The sequence below is a fragment of the Sinohyriopsis cumingii genome, chromosome 5 (assembly GCF_028554795.1).
Source record: "Sinohyriopsis cumingii isolate HCF-2022 chromosome 5, ASM2855479v2, whole genome shotgun sequence".
In the NCBI taxonomy this organism is placed as follows: domain Eukaryota; kingdom Metazoa; phylum Mollusca; class Bivalvia; order Unionida; family Unionidae; genus Sinohyriopsis; species Sinohyriopsis cumingii.
This window is the reverse complement of record NC_142965.1, coordinates 154,262,566-154,279,620: the sequence shown is the minus strand read 5'-3', so window position 1 is coordinate 154,279,620 and position 17,055 is coordinate 154,262,566. Positions and strand designations below refer to the sequence as shown.

The 17,055-nt window shown below is 36.5% G+C and overlaps 1 protein-coding gene across 1 annotated transcript in view; it reads left to right on the top strand.

Annotated features, from left to right (window-relative positions):
• LOC149800497 (inositol 1,4,5-trisphosphate-gated calcium channel ITPR3-like) overlaps positions 1–17,055 on the top strand; it is a 297,708-nt gene that overhangs the window by 202,504 nt on the left and 78,149 nt on the right. Inside the window, exons 46-49 of the mRNA XM_089958443.1 lie at positions 3,726–3,882; positions 5,395–5,492; positions 7,703–7,772; positions 9,379–9,507. Coding sequence (XP_089814569.1) covers positions 3,726–3,882; positions 5,395–5,492; positions 7,703–7,772; positions 9,379–9,507 — 454 coding nt within the window. The remainder of the gene's footprint in view (positions 1–3,725; positions 3,883–5,394; positions 5,493–7,702; positions 7,773–9,378; positions 9,508–17,055) is intronic.

Genomic DNA, 17,055 nt, shown 5'->3' with positions numbered 1-17,055 from the left:
TGTTTACAAAACATCTCTATGGTTACCTGTCAAAATGCCATTTAATTCATCCATCCCAATCTAGATTTTGACAAAACATCTCTATGGTTACCTGTCAAAGTGCCATTCAATTCACCCACTCCAATCTAGATTTTTACAAAACATCTCTATAGTTACCTGTCAAAGTGCCATTCAATTCTCCCATCCCAATCTAGATGTTTACAAAACATCTCTATGGTTATCTGTCAAAGTGCCATTCAATTCACCCACCCCAATCTAGATTTTTACAAAAAAACCCATCTCTACGGTTACCTGTCAAAGTGCCATTTAATTCACTCATCCCAATCCAGCTGTTTACAAAACATCTCTATGGTTACCTGTCAAAATGCCATTTAATTCATCCATCCCAATCTAGATTTTGACAAAACATCTCTATGGTTACCTGTCAAAGTGCCATTTAATTCACCCACTCCAATCTAGATTTTTACAAAACATCTCTATAGTTACCTGTCAAAGTGCCATTCAATTCTCCCATCCCAATCTAGATGTTTACAAAACATCTCTATGGTTATCTGTCAAAGTGCCATTCAATTCACCCACCCCAATCTAGATTTTTACAAAAAAAAACCATCTCTACGGTTACCTGTCAAAGTGCCATTTAATTCACTCATCCCAATCCAGCTGTTTACAAAACATCTCTATGGTTACCTGTCAAAATGCCATTTAATTCATCCATCCCAATCTAGATTTTGACAAAACATCTCTATGGCTACCTGTCAAAGTGCCATTTAATTCAGCCACTCCAATCTAGATTTTTACAAAACATCTCTATAGTTACCTGTCAAAGTGCCATTCAATTCTCCCATCCCAATCTAGATGTTTACAAAACATCTCTATGGTTATCTGTCAAAGTGCCATTCAATTCACCCACCCCAATCTAGATTTTTACAAAAAAACCCATCTCTACGGTTACCTGTCAAAGTGCCATTTAATTCACTCATCCCAATCCAGCTGTTTACAAAACATCTCTATGTTTACCTGTCAAAATGCCATTTAATTCATCCATCCCAATCTAGATTTTGACAAAACATCTCTATGGCTACCTGTCAAAGTGCCATTTAATTCACCCACCCCAATCTAGATGTTTACGAAACATCTCTATGGTTACCTGTCAAAGTGCCATTTAAGTCACCCATAAACTTAAAAAGTGCAGATGTTCTCACTTCTCACTCCCATGGTTCAAATCATACATATCTGACAGAAGCCAACAAGTTGTTATTGGCAACATTAAATCAGAACTGATGTCCATCAGGTGGCGCTATACAGTTTCGCATTTTGCATAGGGTTAGGATTTTAAAGAAAATGAATGTCATCGGCTTTCCTCATTGGTTATACTAGCTATTTAAAAAAGACCTTGTATATCTTAGGTATAATGCAAAGAACCTTTAATTCCCTTTATTTTGGTGTATGATTGATGGGTGTACGATGGGTTATAGAGTATACAGCTTGGCCTTACTTCAAATGTGCACCTTTCAAAAAAGTGCTAGCTCTACTTGGTCATTTTCACCTCCTGAACTTCAGAGGTAAATTGTATAAAAAAGAGCCGATAACTTTTTTTACATTTTATATATTTGGTAATTCATTCATTGCACTTTCAGAAGCTGGTATTGTCTAGTCTGGCAAAATTCATTTTCCCTATTTTAATAGCTGCTATGTATACTGTACTTTAGACTAATTCAGACTGATTTTTTAACACAAGGGAGCAGTCATTTTAGTTAGCAGTGTGCTTAAATCATGTAAAATTTCCAAAAGTACAATATCCAAAAGAAATATCATCCACATTACATTAATGTAGCATAGAGATATGCAAACATTCTCTCCACTGTGCATGTTTTAAATGTGAACTACTTCACCTTACATACGTCACTCTCTCAAAAGTACATATTATCTGGTGAGCGCCACCTCAATAAAGGTTTTCCACAGGGGTCTATTTTAGGACTAGTATTATTCATATTGTTTATGAATTACTTGCCATGTAAGTACGACATTGAAATACCAATCTATATGCTGATGATACACATTTGCATAAGTTTGATTCGAGTTTTGTGACTTTGAACTAAAATTTGGGTGAAGATTGATATTTTTATTAATATTTGTGCTTAATAGCTTATTAATAACTTAATAACATGGTTATCAGTCCCATATAAACTGAGGCAGTGTTGCTTGGAACTGGGCAAAGGTTATCAGTGAATGAAAATTCAAATCTTGAGCTGTATATCTCCAATAATGAAATCGAAAATGCTGACACAGAACTTTTGGGAGTTCATGTTGATAAGAATCTGAATGGCACAAGCAATTGAAACTGAAGAATTGATCTTTAACATATGATAAATAGTTATCTACCAGTCAACTACTGGAAATTATTTTACAATGCATTCACTCTTTTGGGCTACTGCTGCACAGTATGGGGCAATACAACTGAGAATAATATTGAAATAAATCTACAAACTTAAAAAAGTGCAGCAAGATTTATCCTAAATTTACACACTGAACTTGAATTCACGGAAAGAATGCAACTCTCCTGCTCAATTCAAGAAGTTAAATATTATTGCTCTCTTTGCTAGTCAATGAACATAATGAAAATTTAACTAGAATCCATGGAAACAATACAAATCTCTTTCACAATCCAGGAATTAAAAGACATACTGAACTTGAATCAATGGAAACCATACATATCTCTTCCCCATTTATGAATTTAAAAGAGACACTGATCTTGATTTCATTGATACAATATAATTTTCTGCCCCAATCGAAGAAATTAAGACACAGTGACAATACAGCTTTCTTCCCCAGTCTGTTAATTTGAGACAATGACTTATAATGTGTCTATGGAAACAAGGCTATACTGTTTCCCAGTCAAGGAATTTAAGGCACGGTGACCTATAATCTGTAGGTATAGAAATAATCCAGATCTCTTCCCCAATCGATGAGTTTAAAAACACACCAAACTTGAATCCATGGAAACAATTCAACTGTCTTCCATAATCCATGAATTTAAGACACAGTGACCTATAATTTGTCTGTTTAGAAACAGTACAACACTCTTCCCCACTCCATGAATTTGAGTACCAATAAAAGCTTGTTGATACAAATGAAAGTAATTAAATTCACAGTAATAAATCACAAGTCAGTTCCAATCAGTCGGATAGTGTTTTTAAAAAAGACAACAAAAGAACAACAACAACAACATAAACCCACCAGATATCAGTGGTATGTAATGTAGTCATCTTTGCTAGCCAAGGTTCCTATATGTTAACCTTATCTACACCTTGGCAGAATGATCATATATTTTAGTGCTTTGTCATAACAACATCTGTTGGATTTCATGAGTTGTCTCCCTTAGAAGGTAATGCCAGCTAACCAATAGCATCTAACAGTTATGCATTGTTACTTTGTGCATCGGCCGAAAATGGTGCAGGCAACTGACTTTAAATGAATACTTTGCAAGTTTAACATGAAAAACATGACCCTCTACTAGAGAGAAGCCATTACAGGTGTATTTGAAGGAAATTATGTATTTGTGCAAACCAGCAGAGGAAAATGGCTGTGTGATTTAAAATCATACATATTTTTTATAACTTGGAAGGTTTATAAAAATTGGTCACAACACTCCATTTAATGTCTTTCTGAAGCTCATTCTTACAGACTTGTAAATGCTTATCTACAACTTGCTTTTTATGTTCCAGGCAGTTGAAGGTGATAAAAGAAGTTCAGAATGCCCTGAACAGCTTTGACACTATTCAGAGTGTACTGAAACACATGTCCAGCCCACATGACAAGATCTGTCAGGAACTACTTGCCTTCTTGGCTGCCCTTCTCTTTAATGGAAATGAGGAAGTACAGGTAAGCTTTATATATAAAAAACAGAATGTAATTTATCTCATCACATCTAAGATCTGTATCATCCAGTATGTTGGAGAAACTGAAAAGTTACACAAAAGGATCAACCTTCATAGATCTGACTGGATGACAAAGAAGCTGTACAGAAGCCCTGTCACAGAACACTTCTCCTTCCATGGTCACACTTTCACTGGTATAACACTTATAGCAATTGCTCACAACCCCAAATGGAGTTCCAAAACCAGGTAAAAAAAAGGAATCTTACTGGATACGCTGCCTTAGTACAATGAAACCAAGTGGTTTAAACCAAGAAGACTAGAAAAAGACAGCCATTTACAAATAAAATTACTGTTTTGCAGCCGGTATGTTCTCTTTTCAATAATTCTCTAAATTTGCTTATTAGTCACCCAATAACCTATAATTACAGCTATACAATGAAATATCCGGGATATAATTTGCGCGTACATAAATTTACTTAAAATAACAGATGATGTTATGGCTCATTGATTTCTAGGTCAATATAAAATATCTTTCAGCATCCGCAACAAGTCAAAGTCATGTAAAGTTTTACAAAGACAACGGTTTGTCTGTTTTATTTGTTTGTCTGGTCCATGTTTTGTACTTGCCTTTGAAAAAGACTCATTAAAGAGTCGAAAGCACTAGATACTAGTTTTGCACTGTTCGTAGTCAGTTTATTACATTTTTCTTAATCAATCCCTGACAAACGTGATCCCTTGCTGGATCCAGTGCACTTGAAAGGACTGTTATTCACAATATGATTTGTATTCTTTATATATATATATATATATATATATATATATATATATATATATATATATATATATATATATATATATATATATATATAAAATCAGAAAATATGACAGTGAGATACCAAACCACTAAAAACTAAAAATGCCAACCTTCATGAATTATATATCCCTGCCTGTTTCTGTTTGTGTATAATTATAAACTTTAAGACTTGGTTATAAGTAACAGAAAACCAGTCTGGGTTTTTATATGTACTTCAGACCATAGAAGAGTCTAGTTTAAAACTGAAGTTTCATAAATAAAATTAGTTCACCTATAAAGATTGCTAGAATGATATGTTCATTTATTATATTCTCATGTGCATGCGAGTGATTCTATTATACACAAATGCTTGTATCCATGACTGCCTGGTACATTCCATCCTTATCTAGGGATATACACAAATGCTTGTATCCATGACTACATTCCATCCTTATCTATGAATATACACACATACTTGTATCCATGACTACATTCCATTGTTATCTGTGGATATGCACATTGCTGAGAGGGTATGGTGGTTGGTTTTTGCTGCCAACCTGATTGGTACCTTTTGGATTCAGTGCTCACTTCGGGACAAATAAAAAATTATCTAACCTGTAATGATAATATTCTCACTCCTTGAATAATGTAAATTTACATTCTCATGCATCCTCGTGTAAGATTTAAGGATTCAACTGTATCTTGGTCATGTTTACTTTGCAGAAGTCAATGTTGGACTATTTCACTGGTTCCAGGGATGACACATTCATGTTTGCAATCAAAGAGAGAATGAGTTTGTCAGTCATTGCAACCATAGGAAGGTAAAGATTGTACATGCACACACACAGTACACATTGGAGTGGATAGTTTATTCACTGAAATAAAAATGGAATGCAGAATGAACATGAATGAAATGAAGAATGAATGCATTACAAAATGAAATGCAGGATAAATATAAACTTAATGATGAATGCATTTGTTTCCAAATGGAGATGATAAATTCAGGACAAATAATGCTTAATGATAGATGAAAATAGAAACAAAGCTGAGTGTATATTATAAATGGGTAAAACATTGATTATTTCCATTTCAAATAAGTGAAAGCAAAAATGAAATAATGGATGATACATGGTTTCGTTAAGAAAAGATAAGAATTCTTTATTTAAAATTACATAGTCCATACATCTAAATTAAAATATAGATATAAAGTAAAAATATTGTAAACATAAAATAACATGTATCATACATACAGGTATACAGATACATCTACACAATTAACTGCTCCCTGCATTGTTAAGAATGAAGTTAAATGGCACATAGTGCAGCAATAAGATTTGAATAATGTAATTTTGATATTTCATGAACAATTCTTAAATTTTTGTAGAAGCATGTTTGTTCAATCACATAAAAATCGGTAATTTCTAATCATATCTTCATTATCTGACTGATTGGATTTCAAAATAATGACCCAAATACGTATAACTGTTGACATATGTAAGAGCATTGCCGTTAAGATGTACAGGGGGAGGTAATTTGAAAGAAGTTGGCTGAAAGACCATGCATACTGATTTTTTGTATTATAGATGATGTCATTCTCAAATGCATATTGTTCACATATATTTAATAATTTCCTTAAACCTGAAACAGCACATTTGGTGGCAGACGTAACCCCACGTAACACTAACCCAGCTTATGAATTAACTTATATATATATATATATATATATATATATATATATATATATATATATATATATATATATATATATATATATATATATATATATATATATATATATATATATATATATTATTAAATAACAATGGGGAAAGAATACCCCCTGCCTCACCATCATTGGTTACATGGAAAGTGTGGACATTACACTTCCTCATCGCATATTATACAACTGTTTGCCATACCAATTAGCTAAAATATGAACTATGTAGACAGATATTTTAATATCAATCAACGTTATAAAGAGTGTCCAATGATTGACCCTATCAAATTCCTTACTAGCATTTAAGAAGCATGCAAATGCTGGGCTGCCAAGTTCTACATAATAGCTGACAGTTTCTTTAACGGCATATAGTCATAAATCTGATGAATGCTGCTTTTTAAAACCAAACTGATTATTGGAGATTGTGACTTCACATCTCTGTGGTATGATGCATTCAAATATTTTTGAAATAATAGTCATAAGAGCTTTAGGTCTGTAGTTATTTTTGTCCACCAGGTTACCAATTTTGCTTTTTAGTAGTGGTATAATTATAACTTTTGTAAAATCATCTGGTACAATGTGATGCACAAACATACGATTAAATAAAATCATCAATAGCACATGAAGTCTAGTATCTGAAAATTTAATATGTTCCACATATAAAAAATCTGATCTTAGACATTTACTGCCTTTTTGTCTTGTTATTGCACTTTGGATCTCAGATAATGTGATTACCTCAATACCAGCAGAAAGGGTATTCAATGCTGAAAGCAAATGCTTCTTATTTGATTCATTTTCAACACTATTGAGTAAGTCTTCAAAATGATTTTTCCACATGTTGCATATATTATTCTGACCATGGTTCCCATCAATGCAAATTGGTATTTTAGTGGAAGTTGTCGTAGTATTTTGTTTAACTTGCTTCCAGAATTCACGTTGGTTGATGTTTCAAATTTTTGTGCTGGCGAGTCTGTTATATGTTTTACTTCATCTTTCTTGCATAAGCTAAGAGCATGCTTAAAATGTGCTCTTGTTTGGTGCATTCGGTTACTGAGTTGGCCATGACAAGGTTTACTGTTATCACACCACATAAGGTAAGCATTTCGTGCAAATTCATGTAGTTCTTTGACACAGTCATTCCAGCCTGGTATAATTCATAATACTGTTAGCTCCTCTTAAATATTCACTTTATAACATAGAGCATTAAATTATTTGCTTATTTTTACAAAACTTGTATTTGCTTTTTTCTTTTACATAGTCTAACATCAAAGAGTTGTAACTATATATATATACTCTCTTTGTTTTGCTGTTCAGGTGTTTGCTGCATGCTTTGCATAGGGCTAACGTGGAGGCACAGTTGAAAACAAGAGAAGTGTCTGGAGCTGTGAGTATAATTTTCCTCCTCTGTCATTGGCTCTTTCCATTTTAAGGTTTCCCATACTTGTTCCACATACAAAACACTCAACTGCCTCTTTCCATTCAGTTTCCCCTGCTTTTTCCACATACAAAACACTCACTGCCTCTTTCCATTTGGTCTCTCATACTCTTTTCACATACGAAACACCCACTGTCTTTTTTCATTTGGTTTCTCATATTTTTACCACATTCAAAACACTCACTGCCTCTTTCCATTTGGTTTCCTATACTTTCTTCCACATAAAAAAACACACGCTGCCTCTTTCCATTTGGTTTCTCATACTTTTGACACATCCAAAAGCACTCAGTGCCTCTTTCCATGTGTTTTCTTGTACTTTTTCCACAGAAAAACACTCAGTATCTTTCTGTTTGAAGGTTTTCCATACTTTTTCCACATACAAAACACTCAGTGCTTCTTTCAGTTTGGTTTCTCATACTTTTTCCATGTACAAAACACTTACTGCCTCTTTCCATGTGGTTTCTCATACTTTTTCCAGCTACAAAACACTGTCTCTTTTATTTGGTTTCCCCTACTTTTTCCACATGCAAAACACTCAATGCCTCTTTCCATTTAGTTTCTCATACTTTTTCCACATACAAAAACACTCATTGCCTCTTTCCATGTGGTATCTCATACTTTCTCCGCATGCAAAACACTCACTGCCTCTTTTTAGTTGGTTTCTCATACTTTCCAACATTCAAAACACTGCCTCTTTCCATTTGGTTTCTTTTATCTTTTCCACATACAAAACACTCACTTCCTCTTTCCATTTGGTTTCTCATGCCTTTTGCATATTCCAAAAGACTTACTGCCTCTTTCCATGTGGTTTCTCATTCTTTTTCTACATACAAAACACTCACTGCCTCTTTCCATTTGGTTTCTCATCCTTTTTTCATATTAAAAAACACTCACTGCCTATTTCCATGTGGTTTGTCGTACTTTTTTACACATACAAAACACTCACTGCCTCTTTCCATTTGAAGGTTTCCCCTACTTTTTCCACATACAAAAAGACTCACTGCCTCTTTCCATTTGGTTTCTCATACTTTTTCCAGATACAAAACATGCACTACCTCTTTCCATTTGGTTTCCCGTACTTTTCCACATACTAACACTCACTGTCTTTTTCCACATAACAGTTTTCCATACTTTTTCCACGTACAAAACAATGATTGATCATCCCTACATGAACTTAAATAATGATTGATTATCCATCCATGAACTTAAATAATGATTGATCATCCATCCATGAACTTGCATAACAGTGGAGCATCCATCCATGAACTACATAATCATGGATCATCCATTCATGAACAATGATGGATCGTCCATCCAGTAACTTTGATGGATCATTCATCCATGAACTTACATAATCACAGACCATCCATTCATGAACCTGCATAATGATGGATCATCCATCCATGGACTTATTTAACAATGTACAGTTTTGTCTCAAAATGTCTATTAGTTATTTGAAAGGTTGCACAGTTTTGTCTCAAAATGGGTATTATTATTTTGAACATTTGTCCTGGTTAATGTTCTTGTTAAAAATGTGTAATTGTTATTTTAACAGCCTGACCAACAGCCTTCAAGAAATTCCAGTGGCTCAGACTTGCAGTCTCAGAGAGGGAGCACATTGCGTTTACTCCCCAACAGCACAAATAGAGTTAGACCAATAGCAGAAGCGGACATCAAACTACAGGTTTGAATGCGATATTCATTATACTCAACATGGCAGGAATTTGATGGTGGTTTAATTTTTTTACTCTTAAATATTTACTACAGTACTGAAATGGATGTGTATTTGATGAGGATTTGATTTGAGTATCATGAATGTGTATTTGAGGGGTTTTTGATTTGACTATGATAGTCAAATCAAAAACCCCTCAAATACACATTCATGATACTCAGATCAAATCCTCATCAAATACACATCCATGATACTCAAGTCAAATCCACCTCAAATACACATACATGATAGTCAAATCAAAAACCCCTCAAATACACATTCATGATTCAATCATGGATGTGTATTTGAGGGGGATTTGATTTGAGTATCATGTATGTGTATTTGAGAGGGATTTGATTTGACTATCATGTATGTGTATTTGAGGTGGATTTGATTTGAGTATCATGGATGTGTATTTGAGGGGGATTTGATTTGAGTATCATGGATGTATATTTAATGGGAATTTGATTTTTGGTATAATGGATGTGTATTTGAGGTGGATTTGATTTGAGTATCATGGATGTGTATTTGAGGGGGATTTGATTTGAGTTTCATGGATGTATATTTGATGGGGAATTGATTTTTGCTATGATGGATGTGTATTTAAGGCGGATTTGATTTGAGAATCATGGATGTGTATTTGAGGGTTTTTTGATTTGAATATCATGGATGTATATTTGATGGGGAATTGATTTGGGTATGATGGATGTATTTAATGGGGGTTTGATTAGAGTTTCGTGGATGTGTATTTGATGGGGATTTGATTTGGGTATGATGGATGTGTATTTGATGGGGATTTGATTTGAGTATGATGACAGAAAAATTATTAGTGTTTAGAGCTAATGTCACAGAATGCCAAAATTGTATAAATAATTTTTGGCTTTTCTAGTAAAAATGTATGTGAAAATTTGGAAGGTTGATTTTCAGAAACCCTCACCACCCTCAAATTTTAATTATTCTAAGACTTTTAAAGAAGCATATTGATTTTATGATACAACCTGTCTGTGTGGATGTGCATAGAGCCAGACATACATAATTATTTGCATACAGTCATACATATATATGTGAATACAGTCAGACATATACATATGTGCATAGTCAGTCATACTTATGTATGTGAATACAGTCAGACATACACCTATATGCATACAGTCAGACATGTTTGTGAATACAGGTCAGACATTCATACATACATATGTACATACAGTTCTGAGCCTGGAAGAGTCTGTTGCAGCGGGGATATGGATGTACAGCTTGCTGACTGGGAGTTGTGGTACTGCTGTTCCTGGATTTGTGTCCACGAGTCTTTTCTGCTCAAAGGCACCAGCATTGACTTGACTGCACCAAGCAGATCGATTAGCAGCGACACTCTCCCAGCTGTCAGGATCAATGCCTGGGTTCTTCCTCGAAGCCTTGAGGGTGTTCTTGTATCTCTTTTTTTTGACTACTATGGGATTTCTTGCCTTGCTGTAGCTTTCCATAGAAGACGTTGTTAGGTAGGCATTCTATTGGCATGCAGACAACATGGCCAGCCCATTGGAGTTGTGCCTTGTAGTTTCCTCAGGAAGCTCATATGGAAGTGGTTAAGTTTTTTAACATGGCAGCTACACAGTCCAGGTCTTGCAAGCATAGAGGAGAGTGAGGAGAACAACCGCTGCGTAGACTTTGAGTTTGGTGGCAAGCTTGATGCCTCTCATATCCAAGACATTTGAGTGGAGTCTGCCAAATGCTATGCTGTCTTTGGCATTTCTGGTGTTGACCTCATTGTCTATGTGGACTGCTTGTGAGAGGGTCATGCCGAGGTATGTGAACATGTCTACATGTTTGAGCTTTTGGTCATTGACAGTGTTGGATTTTTCCAAGTAATCTTCTCCAGGAGCTGGCTGATGCAGAATTTCAGTCCTTGTTGGTAGAGATGGTGAGTACGTAGTTGGTGCATGCTGTAGAAAAAGGTCCATGCTCTGTTGCATGCCTGCCTCCATGCTGAAGTTGAGGGCACAGTCATCTGCAAACAGGAGGTTGCAAATGTTCTCAACTTGGACTTTGGTTTTAGCTTGAAGCCTCCTCAGGTTGAAAAACTTCCCATCCATATGGTATCCAAGACCTACTCTAACATCGCTGTCCTTGAAAGCATCCTTCAACATTGTGGAGAACATGAGGCTGAAGAGGGGGGAGCTAAGACACATCCTTGGTTCACACCATTCGTAACTGCAAAGGGTTCGGAATAGTTATGCTGGTCCTGGACTCTGGCAATCATGCCATCATGAAACTGCCTCACCATTTCAATGAAGACTTCTGGACATCCAGAATTTGGCCATGACCTTCCAAAGGCTTTCCCAGCTGACAGTGCCAAATGCCTTAGTCAGGTCCATGAAGGTGGTGTATAGCTGGACATTTTTCTTGCATCTGCCTGGCACCAAAGGTCATGTTGATGGTGCCTTTCTCCTTTTTGAAGCCACACTGGTTTTCTGGCAGTAGGCCATGATCAAGGTGCTCTGTGACTCTGTTCGGCAGTAGCCTGGCAAGGACCTTGCCTGCAATGCAGAGTACAGAGATTCCTCTATGTTTGTCACAGGATTGGTGATTGCCTTTGCATTTGTAAATGTGGATGATGGATGCATCTTTGAATTCCTGGGGTATGCGTTTCATCTTCCATATCCCACAGAACAGCTCTGTTAGTCTTTTCACAACTTAGGCCCACTAGACTTGTAGATCTCAGCTGGGATGGAGTCTGCTCCTGGAGCTTTCCCACCAGACAGGAGCTCAATGGCCTTATGAGTTTTCAGCACTCTTGGAGGGTCAGCCAATCTATCGTTGATCTCCACCTGGGTTAGATGGTTGATGACTTCATTGTTGATGGAAAAGGGTCTGTTGAGGACACCATCAAAGTGTTCCGCCTAGCAATCCAGTATCTTCTCCTACTCAGTTTTGGGAGTGCTGACATCAGAGCTCAAGAGAGGGGTTGTGCCTGATGTTACTGGGTCATAAACATCACGAAGAGCGCTATAGAAATTCTTCATGTTGTGTCGGTCAGCAAAGGACTGAATATCATCAGCCTTTTGGCTCAGCCATGTGTCCTGCATCTCATGCAGTTTCTTCTTCACAGTTTGGAGGACATCTTTCTTTGCATGGGATCGATATTGTATGCACGATAGAGACAATGCTTCTGCTCTAGCAGGGACTGTATTTCTTCACATTTCTCATCAAACCAGTCTTGGTGCTTTCATGCAGTGACGCCAAAGGATTCAGATGCAGTAGAGTACACCAGATATTTGAAGGCTGCCCAGCATTTCTCTGTGTCGTTGGTATCAGAGTCTGTGGTTTCTAGCTGGTTTATCAGAGCTTCAGACAGAACTTGCTCAGTGTTGCAGACTTTCAGCCTGGAGACATTGAGTCGCTTTGGAATTCTCTGTGGATGTCTGGGAGGTTGAATTTTACGATTTGTCTTGGAAATCAGTAGCAAGTGGTCTGTCCAGCAGTTAGCACCACACATTGCCTTGGTCACATGGACATCCTGCCTGTCATTCTTATGGACTAAGATGTAGTGGATCAGATGCCAATGCTTAGACTGTGGGTGCATCCAAGTTGTTTTATTATGGTTAGGCAGATGGAAGATGGTGTTTGTGATCAGGAGATCATTTGTTGCTCACATTCTCAAGAGCAGATGTCCATTGCTGTTGCAGTTGCCAATGCTGTGTCTACCAGTAACTCCCTTCCATGAGATGTGGTCCGTGCCAACTCTGGTGTTAAAATCACCAAGAATGATCAGCTTGTCCGACTTTGGTACTAAAGCAATTAGAGCTTCCAGATCCTGGTAGAACTTGTCAATGGCTTTCTCTGAGTTGATCATGGTTGGTGCATAAGCACTAATGAGTGTGGCTTGCTTGTTTCCATGCAAGGGTAGCTTCAGCATTATAAGTCGGTCATTAATTCCCTTTGGTAAGATGGAGAGCCTATTCACCATACTTGACTTGACAGTGAAACCAACTCTGGATTCACGACGTTCATCAGTACCATGTCCACTCCAAAAAAAGGTGTAGCCAGATCCAACTTCAGTCAACCGGCCCTCATTGGCCAAGCGAGTTTCTCTCAGGGCTGCTATCTCTATCTTGTAGAGAACAAGTTCTCTTGCAATCAGGGCAGTTCTTCTCTCTTGTCTGTCAGCCTCTGCATGATCCAATAGAGTGCGTATGTTCCACGCACCAAGAGTGAGTGGAACCTTTCAGATTTTTATTGTGTTTCAACCACAAGAATGGGATTCCCTCCAGCTGCAGTAACCTGGTCAGGATAGTTGAAGCAGGCTTTTTATAGGGCACCATCCTCAGGTTATGGAGGTAAGCAGTGCTATCCTGATGAGGTCTGCTTAGCCAATCGGCTGGCTGCTGACATCCATTTATGCTTCATGTCAATGGAAGATGACCCTGTGGCCTGAGCCACCTGTGTGCTGGTCTGTCACTGTGGCTGCAAGTGCATACACCTGCTGCATCACAATTTGCCCATCACTGCGGGATTTGGGCATGGCTGATGATGTAAATGAGTTGGATTAAAGTGATGGAGAGTTGCGCTGTGTCAGCCTCACTCACTTGTTCAGGCCCCACTTTGTCCAGTTGCAAGACATAGTCAAGATGGCTGGAATGGAGACTGGATGCAGTGGATGACCAAGGGGTCCTACATGTATTGCTATGCTCTTAGTGCTCCACATCACTTTGCTGGGTCCGTCTTCCTGCCCATCGACCAGCTGGTGGTTCCTTCGCGCAGTCCGCTGGGTCCAGTCTTCCTATGCAATGGGTGACAATCCCTAACTCACTGAGGGTTTAAGACCTATCAGTTACCCTCAACCTGGTTTAGCCAGCCAGTCGAAGCTGTTGCCCATGGTGTGGCCACTACAGTTTCTTGGAGCCACAGGTAAGAGCTGAGCACCAAGTGGGGACCAAAGGTGGGCTAGCAAACCCCAAAGGAGTATGACTGCTACCCGTACCAGATGTACTACCCCTCCATGAGCACCCCTTACCTCTTATAAGTTTAATAAAGGCAAATAGCAAAGGCATCAGCTGAGGTTGTTCTGTTTTAGCATGTGTTAAAAGCAACTTCCAGAGGCATCAGCTGAGGTTGGTCAGATATTATCATGTGTAAAAGGCAGCTAACAGAATGTCTGAGGTTGGTCAGTTGTTAGCATATGAAAATGTGCAGGTTAAAGTTCTAGCAACCTGGATCAGCAACCATTTTGTTTCCTTGGGGCAAGCACTTTACTCCTCCTGGAAACTTTTGGAATTTTTATCATGCTGCTCATTTATACAAAATTATAAATTTTAAAGAACTCCAGCTATGTATTGCATTTTATTATATGCTCATTTTTTTCTCCGTTAACTTTACATTATCAGAATCATTCAATATTTTATGATATTGCACACTTTTATATTGCACCCACGTGCAGGACATGTGCTCAGTGGTGTATAAGGAACTACTTTGTAAACAAATCATGTACATTCGCACAGTAGGTTCAGTATGTTTTGGTTGATTAAATTTGTTTCTGAATGAACTAAAGCAGATGATTTGTGTACTGCAGCATACCAACTGCTTTGCTACATTCCACGTTAACTTTTTTGATACATTGTTTCAGATTTTGTGATAGACACCAGATTTCATAAAATTGCTTGGTACCTACAAATAACATACAAGCAATAAAGGCATAAACTTTCTCCTTTAGATGGTAATAAGAATGGCAAAAAAATATACTTACAGTTTTACATCCAGAATTTCCTCAAAATGTACTTTCTTAGTTCTGCAAATCCGAATTACATGAGCCATGTCATGAGTTCTCAAGCTTGATTACACATTTCAAAATTGTACTGTAATTTCGACTATATTCCAAGTGCAGTTACATCTTCCTTACTGCACTCAAAATGAAATAAACATTAAATTCAATGGCATCTTTTTGATAATTGCAATTGAATCACTTTATATTTTCCCCAGATTATGATTTCAAATAGTCAGTGACAGAACAAACACACTTGCAGATGTAAACATGCTTCTCCCATGCTACTTCAATCTGATGTATTTCATGTACAATTTGTACAGATGAATCCAGTCCAAAATCATGAACTTTTGCAGGATTGAAACAAAATACCAAAATCTATTCATTCCAGATCAAATGGAAAAGTTGTTGCAATGCGCATTTATTTACAATATGACTGGAAATTTCAATTTTAAAAAGACACGCCATTTTCTTTTGAAAGTTATGTCGAGCGCGTGACTAAGTTCAAATTTATCTAGGTGGAGTTATGTGTGCATTAATAATGTTGTTGTTGTGTAATGATGAATCTGCTCTTGTGTATTTAGTTTGGAATATGGCGTACATTCATTTACCTTGTTTCTTGTAGTGTATTTTGTTATATAGTTAAGCCATAGGTAGAATAAGAAAATGAGCATATAATAAAAAGGTTACTGCATTTGTATGGGAAAATATCAATCCGTTTTATCGGATTGATATACTGCACTCCCAAGGTTGTGCAGTATTCCAACAAAAAAAACTTGTTCATATTTTCACATACAAATGCAGTAACCTATAAATACTGAGCATTGGTATGTACACCAGTATCACAAGTGTCAGTATTTATATGTATCAAGCTGCACCCCTGAATCCCTGGGTGATGTCTGGGAATGTTTTCCCTAATCTTCAGGGATTTGGCTCCTTGTCATAACATTGATAATCTTGATATCCTTACTCTATAACAATATATATATATATATATATATATATATATATATATATATATATATATATATATATATATATATATATATATATATATATATATATATATATATATATATTCTCAGTAGGCATGAAAATTCAAAATTCTACAATTTACAGCCATCTTACATGTGAACAGACAGGTCATGCAGGACAAATCAGCAGATTTAACAAAATTGTTCACGAGTTTTGACGTTAAATGAGTAATGACTTTGTTGACCCAATTTTTAGAATGCAAATGGACAATAATCCTTTTTTAAAATATGTACATAATCTCATCACATCAGTCCTGAATTATTGCTATTCATGCTGTCCTTATGACACATATCTTGGTCATTTCTTGGATCATTGCCCATAGACTCTTTCTGCTAGTTCTCATCAATGTTGATCCTTGTAGTAGTGTTACTTGATCCAAGTTCTATTTGGAATCAGCCTGAATTTTTCTCAGAATGTTTTTTTTGCATCTGCATTGGAATATGGATGGCAATGTTATGCATGTTTATGCATACAAATATAAAGGTATGTTTGCACACATGGGTGGGAGTATGCCTAAAAGATCCATAAAGTGTAAGAATATGAAAATGTAATATATGCATCTACAAGTTTCCCTTTATTATATGTAATATATACATCTACAAGTTTCCCTTTATTATATGTAATATATGCATCTACAAGTTTCCCATTATTATATGTAATATATGCATCTACAAGTTTCCTGTTATTATATGTAATATATACATCTACAAGTTTCCTTTTAAGTCACCCCC